Source organism: Mastigoproctus giganteus, chromosome 3 (assembly GCF_048544385.1).
Source record: "Mastigoproctus giganteus isolate SK-2022 chromosome 3, ASM4854438v1, whole genome shotgun sequence".
Lineage (NCBI taxonomy): Eukaryota > Metazoa > Arthropoda > Arachnida > Uropygi > Thelyphonidae > Mastigoproctus > Mastigoproctus giganteus.
The window spans coordinates 200,336,405-200,353,498 of record NC_143577.1 but is presented as its reverse complement, the minus strand read 5'-3'; the positions used below and the strand labels follow the sequence as shown (position 1 = coordinate 200,353,498).

At 39.7% G+C, this 17,094-nt stretch overlaps 1 protein-coding gene across 5 annotated transcripts in view; it reads right to left on the bottom strand.

The window, feature by feature from the left end:
* Positions 1-17,094, bottom strand: part of LOC150088570 (uncharacterized) — a 453,076-nt gene that overhangs the window by 264,147 nt on the left and 171,835 nt on the right. For all 5 annotated transcript variants that reach the window (XR_016546740.1, XM_090369575.1, XM_090369576.1 and 2 more), the window contains exon 10: positions 16,291-16,635. Coding sequence is in view for 4 of the 5 variants with exons in the window: in XM_090369575.1 (XP_090225701.1) it covers positions 16,291-16,635 (345 nt within the window). In the remaining variant the exon portion in view is untranslated. The remainder of the gene's footprint in view (positions 1-16,290; positions 16,636-17,094) is intronic.

Sequence of the window (17,094 nt, the reverse complement as noted above, 5' to 3'; positions counted from 1 at the left end):
ATATAACGTGGCGGCCATGTCTCAACCTGACACCTTGACTAGGGAGGTGCTATAGCGACTGTAACCATGGACAGTGACTGGGTCCCAACCTTTCAACAAACTGAGTGATTTTATGAAGAAAGCTAATATGGGATATCGTGTATCCCCCCCCACTCTCCTGTCATAAGGCACGAACTATCTTCTCGACCACACTACTGTATTTTGAATGCCACCATTGTGCTCGCCGCTCCCTAGAGAAGCAGTTCCACTCTTCTAGGGGTATTTTTGCATTCGGCTGTTGTCCCCCCCCCTCCAAAGTGAAGTGGGGGATAGACAATATCTTTGAAAACTGTTTGTGTAGCAACAGATAAACCTACGAACTTGTGGTGGGTAACAACTGCCATCTTTTTAAAAGAGCTACCAGAATATACTGAAGCATTCCCGATTATTCGGAATACGTAACAATGGAAGGGAGACACGAAAAAATTAAGGACTCCCGGATGCAGAAACAAAGCGACGAACTGGCCATAATAGATCAACCAGACAAGATGGAGGAGGCCCGTTCCGGGACCACCTTAAGCAAGAGGAAAAACTGAAAGGAAGTGGACCCTAAATTCGAAAGGGAAACCCGCTCGCAGGCCGAAACAAGTGAACAACCTGAACCAACAGCATCACAAAGAGATGCAAACAATGAAAAACAGCAGGAGCAACAGCTGCACCATGCACTGCTGGAGGGATCAGTCTATGAACAATCCCTCAGACTGAAAACGGCCCTAGAGAATATTTTTCTAGGGCCGTTTTCAGACCCAAATAGGATATCTATGGGTCTGAGGTCCCAAATAGTGACCATATTTTACAAAATGGAGACAATCCTCTATGATACATATCTAGAAAGCCAAAAAACTACTACAAGGCTACAAGCCTATATGAAATGCGGGGCCAAACAAGTGCCACAGCATGCCTCGACATAATCGGAAGCGCTGAGGACTCCATTAACAAATGAAGCTCAATCGACTGCAGAGGGGCACCAGAGGAAGAGAGCCCTATTACCACACCAAACCTAGTGATCCTTAAACCTAAGGAGGCAAGTAAAATATCCACAAGCGAGGAGCTTAAAACAAAGATAATCAACAACATGTGGGAGGACCTCAGGCACATGAGAATTAAAGGAATGTGAAAAATAAGAGACATAGGGCTGGTGATAGAAACAGAAACCAGACAAGAAGCACAGAGCATAATAGAAAACCCTAAAATAGACTCCCTTCGTCTTACGGCCCAGCCACCCAAAAGGAAAGGACCATCAATATTAATTTTTGATGTAAACCCGGAAGTTACGGCCGCACAGCTCGTGGAAGAACTATACTACAAAAACATACAAAAGAAAATACCAGATAAGGAACTGCATAATGTAATAACTTAAATTCCACGTAAAGGCAAGAGGCGGAATCAATAATAGTTGGAGCGTTGAACTCAGCCCAGAGGCATGGCAAGTCTTAAAAGATAGGACAAGAGTGGGGCAGCTAGAATGGGGCAGCTATTGCTTTCAGGAATGAGTGGCAGTTCCCAAATGTTTTATATGCTGCAAGTTCGGCCACTCCTCCTACGTATGCTCCCAAATGGTCCCAACGTGCGGACATTGCACCGAGAATGGACACGGATTTAAGGATTGCCCGCACAAAGACAAAGAAGCCTGCCTGCGCAAACTGCAAGTCCATGAAGCTGGATCATACCCACTCAATCAGGGACCCCAATTGCCCGACCTAGCTCAAAGCCAAGAGCAACTACCAAAATAGAATCAACTATTGGGACAAGAATAAAACAATGATCAAAATAATACAAATAAATGCACAGCGAGCCAAAGCAGTGGCAGACCAAATCAGGGTCAAGGCTGACGAGGAAAATATAGACGTAATTATTCTGCAAGAGCCATACGTCCACGCAGGGCGGGTAGCGAGATACCCACTCCGACATAAGGTAATCCATACTGAAGAGGACACCCCATGGGCAGCGGTTCTAATCAGAAATGCAAACATAACCGCAACCAAAATAACCGCAACCAAAATAACCCAACTCTGTACGGCCTGGGCTGCTTGTGCCCAGATTATCACAGCACTGGGCTCCCTTCATGTTGTAGCCCTCTACAGCAGGCCAGGACAGGAAATGGAGACCACAATTAGCTACTTACATCACCTCCAGAACACCCTACCAAACGAAAAAAATTATAGGAGCGGATGTCAACTGTCGCTCCCCGCTATGGCATAGTGCCACTGCTGACCGAAGAGGAACTGCAAACGGGCAACAGCTCGAGGATTTCATACTGGGTTCGCAGTTCACAGTATTGAATCAGCCGCACCAGTTACCAACATACTGCAACACCCTCTGGGAGGCCACTATAGATATCTCCCTGGCAACTAGAAACCTGGCAAACCACGTGGCTGATTGGAGGGTGGAGGAAGCATGGACCACCTCGGACCACCAAGTCATCACCTGCAAAATAACTAGAACACTGACAAGGGAAAAAATAGTAAAGCAAATATGCTGTCGCCAAAGCAGACTGGCCGAAATACAAGGAGCTTTTAACTACAGCGATTCGTAACAAACCGCTGTCCCTGGATCCACGAAACAACCCACATGACCTACAGAAGGCAACCACGGAACTGATTGACATAAGCAATCAAACCAACAGGAAAAAACATCCTCAAATGGGAGCGGTCCCTTGGTGGACTTGGGAGATTGCAGCCCTCCAGCGGAGAATGATGAAAGAAAGAAAAGACTTTCAAAGAGCCCGAAGAACACTGCCAGCAAATGAAGTCGAAGCATTAAGACAGAGATATAAACAAGCCAGAAACCAATATACCGAACCCATCAAGAAAAGCAAAAGACAACCTTGGGAGCTCCTAGTCTCCACAACCGGAAACAGACCCCTAGGGAGTAGTTTATAAGGTAACTACCAATAAGCTTCCCAGGGGGGGAGGTGACTGCTACCACCAGGACCCAGCATGGAAATCTTACCACCACTTGGGAGCAGTCGATAAATAACATCCTAGATGCAATATTCCTAAAACTAGAAATGCCAATCTTACCAGCAAAGCAACACACATATATGAAAACCACAACTACAACAGTCAAGAGATAGAACTCCCCTTTACCCTGGATGAACTCAGGGAGGCTGCACGTTGAATCAGAAACAAGAAATGCCCAGGCCTTGATCTCATTGAGCCCCAAATATTGAAGAAAACAGTGGAATTTCAGCCACAATTACTCCTCACATTATACAATAGATGCTTAGAAAAGGGCCTATTCCCAACTACATGGAAAATAGCTAACCTAAAATTAATACTAAAAAATCCTACAAAGAATCCAGAAAACCCCAAGGCCTATTGACCGATTGCACTGCTCCCAGTGGCCAGCAAGCTGTTTGAAAGATTGCTCCATAAAAGAATAACAAATCACTATGAAACAGCAGGCCTCCAATCCGCAAACCAGTATGGCTTCAGACCAGGGACCTCAACTATGGATGCACTGGAAACCCTGCTCAAGATAGTACAGGACTGCAGACAAAAGTATTTGCTGCTCATCTCCATTGATTTTGCTGGGGCATTTGACTCACTTTGGTGGCCAAGTGTCCTGGCGAGGCTGAGGAAGGCCCGAGTGCTGATAAACTTGTATAAAGTCATCAAAAGTTATCTAACCCAAAGAAGAGTGGAGATAAACGTGCAGTACTAGAAACTTACGAGAGAGAGAGAGAGAGGTGCACAGAGGATGTCCGCAGGTTCTGGGGCCACTCCTGTGGAACATGGTCCTCAATGAGTTCCTAGAAATGGACCTGGGACCCGTGGGAGCGCATGCGTTCGCAGATGACCTTACCTTGACAGTGGAGGCAGACTCCAGGGCCCAACTGGGGCTGTTGGCAAACCGGGCACTACAACAGCTACAACAATGGGCTTCCAAAAACCGATTAAAAATTTCACCTGAAAAAACCTCATCAATCCTCCTCAGAAGGAAACTACAATTGTGGCGGCCCCCGCAAATAAAATTGAAAATGCCACCATAAAATTCGCGAGCAAGCTAAAATACTTAGGCATAATCCTGGATAATAACTTGTCTTTCCAGCAGCACCTGAAATACATCCGGAGAAAAATCAGGGGCTACTCTGGGATGGTAGCCAGTATCACAAAGAAAGACTGGGGTCTCAAAAAGAGAACCCTGTCAATATTGAAAGTTACAAAACAACTTTCCTACCAGCAATCACCTATGCAGCAGCAGCGGTGTGGTTTCCCAAAGCGGCACTGGTTGTGAACAGAAGAACACTTGAAACGATCCAAAGGACCATATTACTCACAATAACATAAGCTTGCAGCACAGTAAGCACCCCAGCACTGCAGGTGCTTGCCGGAGTGCTCCCCATGGATCTGGAGGTTATCCAGGCAGGGTTGCTGTTCCTGCTATCCAGGGGAGTGGCTGCCACCCACCAGGGCTACACGACTGATCCAGCGAACAGCCTAAAGAATGAAAAAGTCAGGTTACAGACCCACCTCCTAAACATTTGGCAGAGAAGGTGGACTGAGACCACCAAGGGAGAAGTGACAAAAAAATTCCTACCGGACATCCGCAAGGTATATCCAAAACAACCGGTGTGGTACTTCCCAGGGTACCACATGACAACACTGTTAGCAGGACATGGCCCCTACAATGAAAAGCTTTTCGGGCTGGGTCTCACCGACGATCCCAGCTGTACATGCGGGGAGAGCGAAAGCTGGAGCCACATAGCTTATGAATGTCCACAATATGAGGACCTCAGAGGGATTCTCATAACAAGAATCAGATACCTTCCGAAGGGATTGGAGTCCCACTTCCTGGACTCAGAGGAAGAATACAGGGCGCTTTCACTCTTCACGCAGGATCTATTCGCTAGGAGGAAAATGCTAATTGCAATCTATAGCAATCAACACAGAGACCGACAAGAAACGCTACCAGATGAAACAGAAAATCGAAATTCGCGGGATACCAGATTCGACCAAATGGAACGCTGACAACTGGAAGAGACGTTAGGACAGGGATTACCCCATGAGTGACGACAGAGAAGAGACAAAAAGCAGCATAACTGCCAACAGACTGACGGCGACCTGAAGAGGGCACTCTAGCCCCCTTCACCTTTTATTCCCACATCCTTGGGGGGGAACGACCTTCGCTCCCTCCCCTTCTCGCCACCCTACATGTTCTACTCTAGTGGGGCATGGGCATGCCTCACCGAAAACTGGGGCTACCTACTCTATTGGTCCCATATTTCTGTCTCTGACCCCCAGTCTTCTGTCTCCCCCCCCCACTTCTATCTTTATGCTAACAAAAGCCCCACACAACAAAAATTAACATGCCAAAAATCCTTTTTGGCATAACCTTAGCGATCATACCCCCACGCCAACGCATATATGTATGTATACATGTGTATGTAATTGTACATGTGTGTGTGCGTCGTCACTAACCTAATGGATTTTTTTTTTTTTTTTTTTAAGGTCCTAGCTGCTGAAATCTCAGGAAAATAAGCGGCAGGACCTGCCAGAGTAAAACTGAGTCTACTGGGTTCCTGGTCTGCCTCCGTGGGGCGTAAGTGGGGCAACGTTGGGCCTCAGCAGGGGTCTAGTGGCTAAATGACCAGATGAACAATGTTACACGACACTACACATGAACAAGTCCCTCCCACTTTTAAATCTCTGGCATTTCCCAGCGAACTGGTTCACTCGCAATGAAAGCAACGCGGAAATGGGGGAAACCCCCTGGTGCCATATGACAATAATACACTTTACACTTTACCTTTGGGTTGCCAGGCAGGCACTTTACCTACCTGGCTAGCCCGGTCGGCATTTAAGCTATCAACTTCCTCAATAACAGATGGATGGAAGTTTGTTCTAGCAATCAACTACCCGTTGGCTAAAGGAAAATTTCCACACATCTATTTTACAAATGTCTTTCCTCAATTTGAGTTTATGCCCCCTCAGGTTCGAAATCTGAGCAAGAGGAAGAATCCCATGAGCATTAAGCTTTAAGGCATTAAACTTCAATCAGATCACACTGCAAGTGCCTAGTCTCCAGACGCTGAAATTTGCAGAACTTTCTTGCCTTTTCTACTTTTCTTGGTAATAGCACCCCGTTGTTCCTCTCACCAATCTTGTTGCCCTTCTCTCATATAGCAACTCTACATCCTTCCTAAAATGAGGCCTCCAGACCTGTATGCAGTACTCAAGGTGTGGCTTGACCATTGTATATCATTGACAAGACCCCATGACTTGCTCTGGCAGCCTGTCTGCGCTGCGCAGAAAATTTCATATCTGACTGCACAATTATCCCCTGATCTTTTTCATTCGCCACTACCCTGAGTGTAGTACCACACAGTTAGTACATTTCTCTGAGATTACAGCTACCCATATGCAGTACTTCACATTTGTTAATGTTAAACTTCAGTTGATTGTATCAGAAAGGCTGAGAAGAAAAGAAAAGATCTTGAGTATCCAAAGGGACCTCCCCTGAATCTGAAGTGTAAATGTTTCCCAATTAAAACTGGGGGGGGGGGGGTTAAAGGGCAACACGAGTAATTACAGGCCTCTTAGCTTCACTTCTGTTCAGGGAAAATAATGGAGTCACTGATTAAAGAAATAATGCAGAACCATCTATACAGGAATGCACCTATACTGCAATCACAGCGTGGATTTTTTTTAACCCAGAAGTAGTATGGCCCACTTTTATAACATGAGTGGTATGGCATTTCCTGGCAGGGGATGGACTTTTAACCTTAAATTTTTAAAAAACGTATTTTAGTATTTTGAAATTGTGCACATATTACACTAATGTTTTATCTTTTATCAGTAGATTGCACTAACTGTTAAGTTTATTATTTGTTAATAATAATTCAACTTTTTTTTAAATGCTTTTTGGCCACTAGAAATACTCAAGTTTTAATGAACCAAAAAAGTTTTGTTAAAACATAATATCTATATATATAAAAGAATATTTTACTTTTTCACGTGCACACTTTTTGCTTTCCACAAGGCAGGGCTAACTGCTATTGCATCATACTACAAAGTGATTGACAGGTCTGTCTCAAGGCGGGGCTAACTGCTATGGTGTCATACTAAAAAGTGATGCTGTCCCGTAAAAGGTCTGTCCCAACGACACTTTTACAAACTCTTAATTTTTTAGTCTTTAAATTTTTCTATATATAAAAGAATATTTATAGTGCTTTTAATTTTTAGTATTCTACGTGTCTCAAGGCAACGATTCAATTTTTTCAAAAGTTTCTTCAGCTATCAGCAATGTTGTTAATAATGGCAGTAATAGAAAAGAAAAAGATTGTATCAGAAAGGCTGAGAAGAAAAGAAAAGATCTTGAGTATGAAGCAGCACTTAAAAATCCTGATATCGAAGAAAACAAAGCAATAATTGAAAAATATGAAAATAATAAGTTAAAGGCTTCACAATTAAGAAAGGAAAGATACGAAAAATGAATGCCTACTTTTATATCACAAGACTACATGTAGTAGAAATAAGAAAGAAATGTTTGGTTTGTGAACATGTCACAGGTGAACAGAGCTGGAATGAAAGCATATATTCCACATATTCATATGTATTCAAACGAAGAGGAATATAACTTCATTTTTCAACAAAGTTTCCTGTGAAATTGGTTTTTAGTATGACAATAAACAAAAGGCATTATCTAAGGTTGATGTTGACTTAACATCACCATGTTTTTCACATGGACAACTGATGGCAGCTAAAAATCTCTTTAACAGAAAATAAATCAAAAATGCTGAGGAATGGAGTGTGGGGAGTTTCTCCAACTAAAAAAAAAAATTAAAATATAAAAACGAATAATTCAGGTTTGTGTAACTTGTGTAACTTCTGACTTGTTTTAAAAAATGCAAATTATTATTATTAATTATAATATTAATCTAATTAATTTTTTTAATTATGCTTAATTTTAAAAATAGGTCTGTCTACCACAAAATAAAAACAAACTATTAATAGCTGCCAGATTTAAAATTGTAGAGATGTGTATTGCACAAAATTTTGAGATTATTCCAGCACTACATATTAATCCAGAAAACACAGAAATTAACATTTTTTAAAGAAAAAAAAATTTTTTGTTGTTATTTATTCCACGCTGAACTAAATGGAAACTTAAATAATTACATAAAATCATTCCTCTATTCTTTTTAAGGTTCCTGTGGCATTTGGCAGCCATACACAAGTGATTCCACCACCACAGGACTGGACTGCCACGATCTGCAGGATAAAATCACTGATAAAAATGCTCATGTATGGCCTGCTATAATCAAAAAATTGTAAACTTTTAATTTCCAGTTTTTAAAGTTTTAAAAAATAATTAATTAGCAAGAAATTACTGCAAGAATTAAATTGGAGGGAAAAACTATTTGTGTGTGGCCACCTATTTACTGCAGGAAAATGAATTATTTGTCCAATAATATTTGGATTAATATCAGTATAATAGCAATAATAATAAACAAAAGATCCATTTTAATGTACAAGGGTGGGTCAATAAGTAATGCACTATAAGCCGTAACACCATTATGCGAAATATTGTAACCATACTTCACATACATAAAATACAATCCTTCAACTTCGTGAATATATCACACAAAGAACTACTTGCTGCATTTTCTCTAGTATTCTTTCCTGGTAGTGAATGCACTTTTAGTAAAAAATAAGGAGGCTGACGTTTACACCAAAGCTTAATGTCAGAAATAAGTTCCACATCACTCTCAAATACCTTACTATGCAGGTATTTGATCCAATTAATTATTTTAATTACGCTTAAAATTTTAAAAATAGGTTTGTGTACCACAAAACAGAAACATGAACTATTAATAGCTGCCAGATTTAAGTTTGTAGAGATATGTATGGCTTCAGTCTACAGAATAAAATGATGGGAAATCTTTGACAGTGTCATCACATTGCATTATCCTTATGAAACTTTATATCTTGCCTATTCAGTTCAGATCTTTTGGTTTTCATAGCTCAAATAAGTTTTTCAAGGGAGAAGCAGTATCTTTCTTTCCACCTTCCAAAGAATCGATAAAAATTATGTCATTTTGATCCTAGAAGAAGGTGGCCATAAGTTTTGTCGATGATTTGGAAAGTTTTGGTTTTTTTTTTTTACAGGTGATGTCAAGTATGTCTATTTCATGGATTGGTGTTTGGTTTGTGGGTCATAATGGAAGAGCCATGTTTTATCATATGTGATGACTCCTTTAAAGCACTCAGGACCACCAGTACCAAAAGATCTTCACAAATCTCTTTCCTCACAGCCATCACACTCGTGTGAGCAGCTCAGGCACCCACTAAGAACAGAATTTTCTGTACCCCAATCTGCTGATGATGATCAAACCACTTCCCTTTGACATTTTCATAGGTTAAGCATCCACCACTTTAAAACTGTCATTCCAAATGAGCCAGTCAACGAGTTAATTTTTACTGTTTGTGACAGACATTGGCCTCCAGACCAATGTTTGTCCTTGATGTCAAAATCATCTTCCCAAGACCACTGGAACTCTCAGCCATAATTCAATTGTCTTGTCTTACATCACTTGTAAGACATTACTTGTCTGGTTTACATGAGTACAAAGAGTTCTCGATGAATAGATGTGACCAATTCGTCACACACCCCATTGCTGGAAACAGCTGTCACTTTGTCCATCCAAAATTTCAGATCTAAAAACACCATAAAAATGATATTATATGTGTTAATGGTTAATTGGCAACACAAATGTACACCATGCATTCCCCCTCATCTGTATGCATGTGTGAGTAATTGTGCATAACCTATTGACCCGCTCTTGTAATGATTCAAATAAAAAACTGAAAATACATAACTGAACATTGTGAGAAAAAATGTGTTTTATTAGTTACATTAGTATGCAGCCAGTCATGATGGGGGGTGACATAAAGGGCATGGCAGCCTCTCAAAGGGGATCACAGTTTATACAAAGTCAATAATATAAATTAGTCCAAGCTGAAGCAAATACAAGAGCAAAGACAATAAATAGAAGGTACACAAACTTACAATCACCAACAAATATTTTCTGCTGAGGGGGGGGGATGCTAATGTTGGGTTAAGGGGCAATTTTATCTGACTAAACTGATTAGATACTATGATACAGTAACAAAGGAACTGGATGCAAAATAATTTTGACTTCATGTACAGTCAGTCCTCGTATAACACGTGTTTACACTACACGAATTCGATCATACACGATTTATAAATAGGGGAACGATATCTTATATAACACGAACGAATTAACTTATGCACGATTCGACTTTGTGTTTACAAGAAATGGCAGTCAAACGCGGAATCACCCCAACTGAATGCAACACGATAGGAATGAAGAGAAGATTCTGAAAATGTATTTGTTTTTTATATCAGTGAAGGGGAGAAGATTCTGAAAATGTATTTGTTTTTTTATATCAGTGAAGGGGAAACACATTTCACCATAATAACACAAATTTCCCCTTAATCACAAATGCAATTAGATCGAGTTTATTACCAGTTTATAACAGATTCCACTAGCAGAAATGCAACTGGAAATTGTTTTTATTGTTTTATGGTAGTAACCCCTAGAAATGTGCTTTAGTAAAATGTGAGGTGTTAATAGTGTATCTCTGCCTTTACGGTGTTGTTTATTCAGTTGCTACACGTGCGCAGCTTTGTTTATGTGTGTCAAGCGTGCCTCCTCGTTTTGTAATTGTGCTTTATTCCCTAAAAATGAGTTAAATACTTAAAAGGTGTGAAAAGGAAGCGGGAAGACACTGCAGATTCAGAGAGAAAAAGAAAAGCAATATCGATAAACAGAGGCGGACTGGATCAAAAATTCTTACCCGGGAAAATTTATAGTGGCCTCATACTATGGTTTATGGCCAAAATCAACACCGGCCTCCAGCCCACCGAGGTTTCCCCAGTAAGGCTTATGGCCAGTCCGCCTCTGTGGATAGAGAAAAAATATGAAATTGTGAAAGGCTTTGAACGAAATGAAAGACCACATGATATTGAACGTGCTACAGGCCTAAATGAGGCAACACCGAGAATTACAAAGAATGCAGAGAAAATAAAAACTTTCATAGCAAGAACAACTCAAAGGGTAATTAAAATCCATTTGATTAAGACACAAAGAATTGGAAGAGATGGAACAGCTGTCATCTGTTTGGATAGAAAATCAAACAAAAAACAAGTTTGCTTACGATAGAAGCAAAAGCATTAGCAATATTTTATTGTATTTGGTAATGTTTTGGTTACAAACGTGTGTTCAATCTTGGGTGGTCAGCACCTAACCCTATTTTTCCCATAGGGCCTGTTGTTTATATTGCACGAGGGTTTCTAGGAACACAACTATCGTGCTATACGAGGACTGACTGTACTTGGATTTGAGAAAGTGTTTGACTTTTTTTTTACCTAGAATGTGAGCAATTGGTATTAAAGGCAAGCTATGGGTAAATGGATGGCTGTGTGTGTGTGTGTGTGTGTGTGTGTGTGTGTGTGTGTGTGTGTGTGTGTGTGTGTGTGTGTCTCCTAGGGTTCAGTGCTGAGCCCATTATGTTGTTTATTATATTTATTAATGAAGGCATATTATTATTATTATTATTATCCATATGATGCAAGGAAGCCTGAATCTTATGCTGCACCAGGAAAAAAAAAAAGTTCCCGAGTAACCCTGAGAGAGAGAGAGAGAGAGGGAGGGAGAGTCAAAAGTAGAAGGGAATCACCAAGAAAGAGAAGAATGACGATATCCAGCTCAGGACCCTGGGTGTGCCAAGCCCACACTCACCAGATGTGAGCCCCCGGGGAAAGATCAGACTAAATCTCTAAGTTTGCAGATGATATGAAGATTAGCAGAGTGGTTAATCCCAGTAATCAGAATAAGCTACTGCAATAGGATCTGGACAAATTAGGCAGTTGAAGTTTAATATTGACAAATGCAAGGTACTTTTTTGGGGGGCAGCAGTCCCAAATTAATATACCAACTATGTAGGACCACACACCAAGTAGTGGAGAATGAAAATGACCTGGGAGTAATTGTGCAGTGAGATATGAAGTTCTCTGAGTAGTGCAGACAGGCTGCCAGATCAACTCATGGGGTTCTGTCGATGATATACAAGAATTTTGCCAGCAGGGATGAGGAGGAAGTGATTATCGCATTGTATAAGGAAATGGTCAGGCCACATCTTGAGTACTGCATACATGTCTGGAGGCCTCATTTTAGGTTTATGTTTATATATGGACTTTATGGCACAAAGTTGATTTGATTATGATTTTATTGTGGCATTAGAGTCTAAGGCTATTATGAGCCAGGACATAATTATACCAGTTTAAAAAATAAATAAATTCTGGTAACCTTTGAAAAAGGTTACCTCGTCACAAGTCATATAATGGTAAAAAATGGCATATGTATTAAAAGTATATATATTCGGAATTTTACATACATTTATATAAATTAATAAGGTGTAAAAATTTAAAGACATCAGACACACTGTCACTGTCCGATAAAATCTTACTGGTGTATAAGGTTCAGTCAGATGGATAAAAAAGCAATAAAATGCTAAAATCAGAACAGTCAATTAAAATGTGTCTAGTAGATAGAACTGTGTCACAGGACTCGCACATAGGAGGGTCATCAGCCCTCAGAAAATACTAATGTGTCAGATGACTGTGTTCTATGCAAGAACAACTTCCTCCTTACAATTCCTGCGTAGACTAGACTGCCATGGTTCAATTACAGGCTTTATATGTAGTCTGTCTATTCTATGAATCCTGCCATTGGGAGTATCTTTTGGTGTATTATTTGCCTGTAGTCTGTCTGTCTGTATAGGGGACTGACATGCAGCAATTATTATTGGGAATTGCTGATTTGGTGTCAGCCAAATCATTTCCCCTAATTCCAACATGGTTGGGAGTCCAGCAGAAGGGGATATCGTATTCATGTTCATGGAGAGAGTGGATCTCCTGCGAAACTTGAGACAGATCTGAATGAGGACTATATCTCACCATTAATTTGAACTTAATACAGATCAATAACGAATATAATAAAAATTCTGAAATGACTGACAGTGAACAAGCCAAACTGATTTATGTGAAATATATGTATTATGCATTTATTAAAAAAATTTATTATAAATAATTTATTATTTAAAATTCATTTAATGCAATTTTTTTTTTTTTTTTTATTTAGAAAGTACCCTATTTTTATGTTTCTTTGTTTTATATAATCATGTTTTAAAACAACTTCCCTGAAGTAGAAAAAAAATTGCACATTGTCATATTCTACAGTAAATAAAATTATGCTACTACAGTATACAGGGTGTTTCAGTTAAACGTTTCAGAACTTCTAAGAGGGGTAGGGTACATGCTGACAACTCGAAATCATATAGCAATGTGGGGTCGGAAATGCTTTCCTGAAGCGGTGTTGTACACAGAAGCACCATAAAAAGAAAAGAGACCGTAAGTGAGAAATCGTTTTAATAATACATGAAAAGAAGCAAAAGGTACATGGATTAAAGTAAGTGTTCGAAGTTTCTTCAACCTCGTATTGCTTTCGCACAGTGATACCTTGGAAAATGTGCTACAAATCCCCTTTTTCCTGCTGAAGTGTTGTTTTCCGATGAGGCATCCTTCACAAGGGAAGGAATTTTCAACACGCATAACGACCATATCTGGGCGGTCGAGAACCCGCATGCAATACGACGTCGTGCAGCACAGATTCGATTTTCGGTCAATGTATGGGCCGGTATTATGGGAGATCACCTCATCGGACCTTACCTGTTATCGTGTCGTCTAACCGGACCTATCTACTTGATCTTTCTGCAGCAAGTATTGCCACAACTTTTGAGAGATGAACAGATTTCTGCATCGACGCAACAGACAATGTGGTTCCAACACGATGGAGCCCCTGCCCATTATAGCGGAGATGTTCGTATCTACCTGGATGTCACATTTGGTCAACAGTGGATCGGACGTGGTGGTCCCGTGCGTTGGCCTGCTTGGTCACCCGACCTATCATGTCTTGATTTTTATTTCTGGGGTCATATGAAATCGCTAGTTTATGACACCCCTGTTGACAATGCTGAGGAGCTGGTTGCAAGAATCGCAGTAGCTGCCGAAGAAATTCGAAATTCGCCCGGAGTATTCCAGAATGTTCGGATGTCCATGCGTCGGAGATGTGAGGCGTGCATTGTAGCCCGTGGAAGAAACTTCGAACACTTACTTTAATCCATGTACCTTTTGCTTCTTTTCATGTATTATTAAAACGATTTCTCACTTACGGTCTCTTTTCTTTACGGTGCTTCTGTGTACAACACCGCTTCAGGAAAGCATTTCCGACCCCACATTGCTATATGATTTCGAGTTGTCAGGATGTACCCTACCCCTCTTAGAAGTTCTGAAACGTTTAACTGAAACACCCTGTATAAAGAAAATAGTGAAACAGTTACCAGAGTAATATTTTGTATTAATATGGTTAGGGAAGGACGTTACGTGGTTTCTATCCATTTAAAGTATAATATATCTAAATTACCACTCTTATACCATGGAGTTTTAATATATATTTTATTTAGGTGTTACCTAAAGTAATATACATTGAGTTACATTTCAGGTATCTTGCACATACAAATCATCAGTGTACACTGAGTGATCATATGACCACCCCTATGAAAACTGAATACGATCCATTGACCACGTGAGGTACGAGAATGAGTAGTTAGTCGACCTACGTAGCATAGATAAGGTGTCAGTGGTTCAGTAGGTAGTAAAATTCCAAGCGTGATGGGTAAAGGAAAGATTTATCAGACTTTGATAAAGGCCAGATTGTGGGTGCTCGATGAGCTGGTGCCTCGATTTCCTGAAAGGCTGAACTGGTGGGGTGTTTGAGAGCCACCGTAGTTAAAGTGTACCAGGACTGACGTCAAAATGGTCAAACAACCCGACAACAAAACTGCAAAGGTCAACAAAAGGTTGATGTTAGAGGTGAGCGCTGGGTCTGATGACTCGTACAGACAAACAGGTGCAGCACTGTTGAAGAGTTGACTACCCAATAAAACATGGGCCAACCCGGAACAATATCTGGCATGACCACGGATCGCACACTAGAGCATGCAAGTTGGACGTTAGAAGACTGGAAGGTGTGCTGGTCGGATGAGTCACATTATTTACTCCACACGGTTTTGGTCGTGTATGGATTTGGTGTCAACAACATGAGGCTCATGATTCATCATGCATGGTATCAAAAGTGCAGGACGGTGGAGACGACTGTATGGTGTGGGGCATGTTTCACTGGTAGGAACTTGGAACCCTGGTGCATGTCGAACAATGTATCGGTGGTCTCCACTATCGTCAACTGCTTACTGACTGTGTACACCCCGCTATGTTACACTTTTTACCAAATGGCGACGGTGTGTCTTCCAAGATGACAATGCGCCGAGCCATTGGCCACTTGTTGTGCAGGAATGGTTTGAGGGACACAGTTCTGACTTCCATCATATCGATTGGCCTCTGAACTCCCCCAATATCGATCCTATAGAGCACTGGGACACTACAAAAAGGCACATCAGGCATCTGGATACACCAATCACTTCCATACCTGCATTGCTGACTGCATTACACACAGCTTCGTTGGCCATACCTCCCGAACTCTTCTGACATCTTGTTGGATCAATGCCACATCGGATAGCTGCTGTACTGAGGGCAAAAGGAGGACCTACGAAGTATTAGGTAGGTGGTCATAATTCAATGATTACTCAATATATATTAGTTTAGGTAACACCTAAATAAAAAATATATTAAAACTCCACGTGGTATAAGAGTGGTAATTTAGATATATTATAATTTAAATATTTTGTATCTTTTAAACTTTAACTGATGAAGAGCAATCACTAGTGAAGGGTGCCTTTTCTCTAATGTACAGTTTAATTCTATTGTCTTGGTTAATAAATTAATTTGAACTTAATACAGATCAATAATGAATATAATAAAAATTTTGAAATGACTGAGTGAATAAGCCAAACTGATTTATGTGAAATATATGTATTATGCATTTATTAATAAACTTTATTATTAATAAATAATTTATTATTCAAAATTCATTTAGTACAATTTTTTTTTATTTAAAAAGTACCCTATTTTTCTGTTTCTTTTTTTTATATAATATTTTAAAACAACTTCCCTGAAGAAGAAAAAAACTGCATATCTTTTTCTTATATTCTACAGTAAATAAAATTATACTACTACAGTATATAAAGAAAACAGTGAAACAGTTACCTGAGTAATATTTTGTATCTCTTGAACTTTAACTTCTGACATTTCATTCATCTTTTCTAGTTTTTTCTGATAGTCCTGTTGTATTTGATTTATCCTTTCCAGAGATTTATTCTCATTTTGTTTTAGTTTTTCATTAGTATCTTTCTCTATCCTTAATTTTTCTTCTGTATCTTTTAATTTCTGACTTAATGAATTTTGATCTGTTTCTGTCTTTTGAATTTGTTTATTAATTACACTTTGTAGTTTTCCTTCAGCTTCCTTTTGAAGCTGTTGAATTCGTTCTTCTGCTAATTTTTCTGCAGAGTTAACAGCTTCGATAGTTTTCCAATTTTTTTCTCTAAGTTCCTATAAAAATATAATTAGCACTCAGAAATTATAGGTAAAAAGCATTAACGGAACATTTAACTTATAATATTTTGATCAGCATCACTGATTGTGTTGGAATTGATGCAATATGGCTAACAAAAATATTATTGCATAAAGTGTGTCAATATCAATTTTGACACTCTTTATACAACTGCACTTGCATATGTAACTGGGTTTTTTTTTTTTTTTTTTCATAATTTATTCACAGAATGTGATGCTAAAAAATTCTGTGGCATTCATCTGTTAAAGAGCATTGGCTTTACTCATTTCCACAGTGACACTCATCACTTCCTATATCAAAGCAGCACTGAAATCTGATGCTCACCATGGATATCGGGTTTGTAGCGAAAACTTCCTCTTTACTTACTGATTACATTAAGGACAGATTTGTAGTAAATTTTAGTAATTATGTAAAAGATGGGAATAAATGTGGGAAAA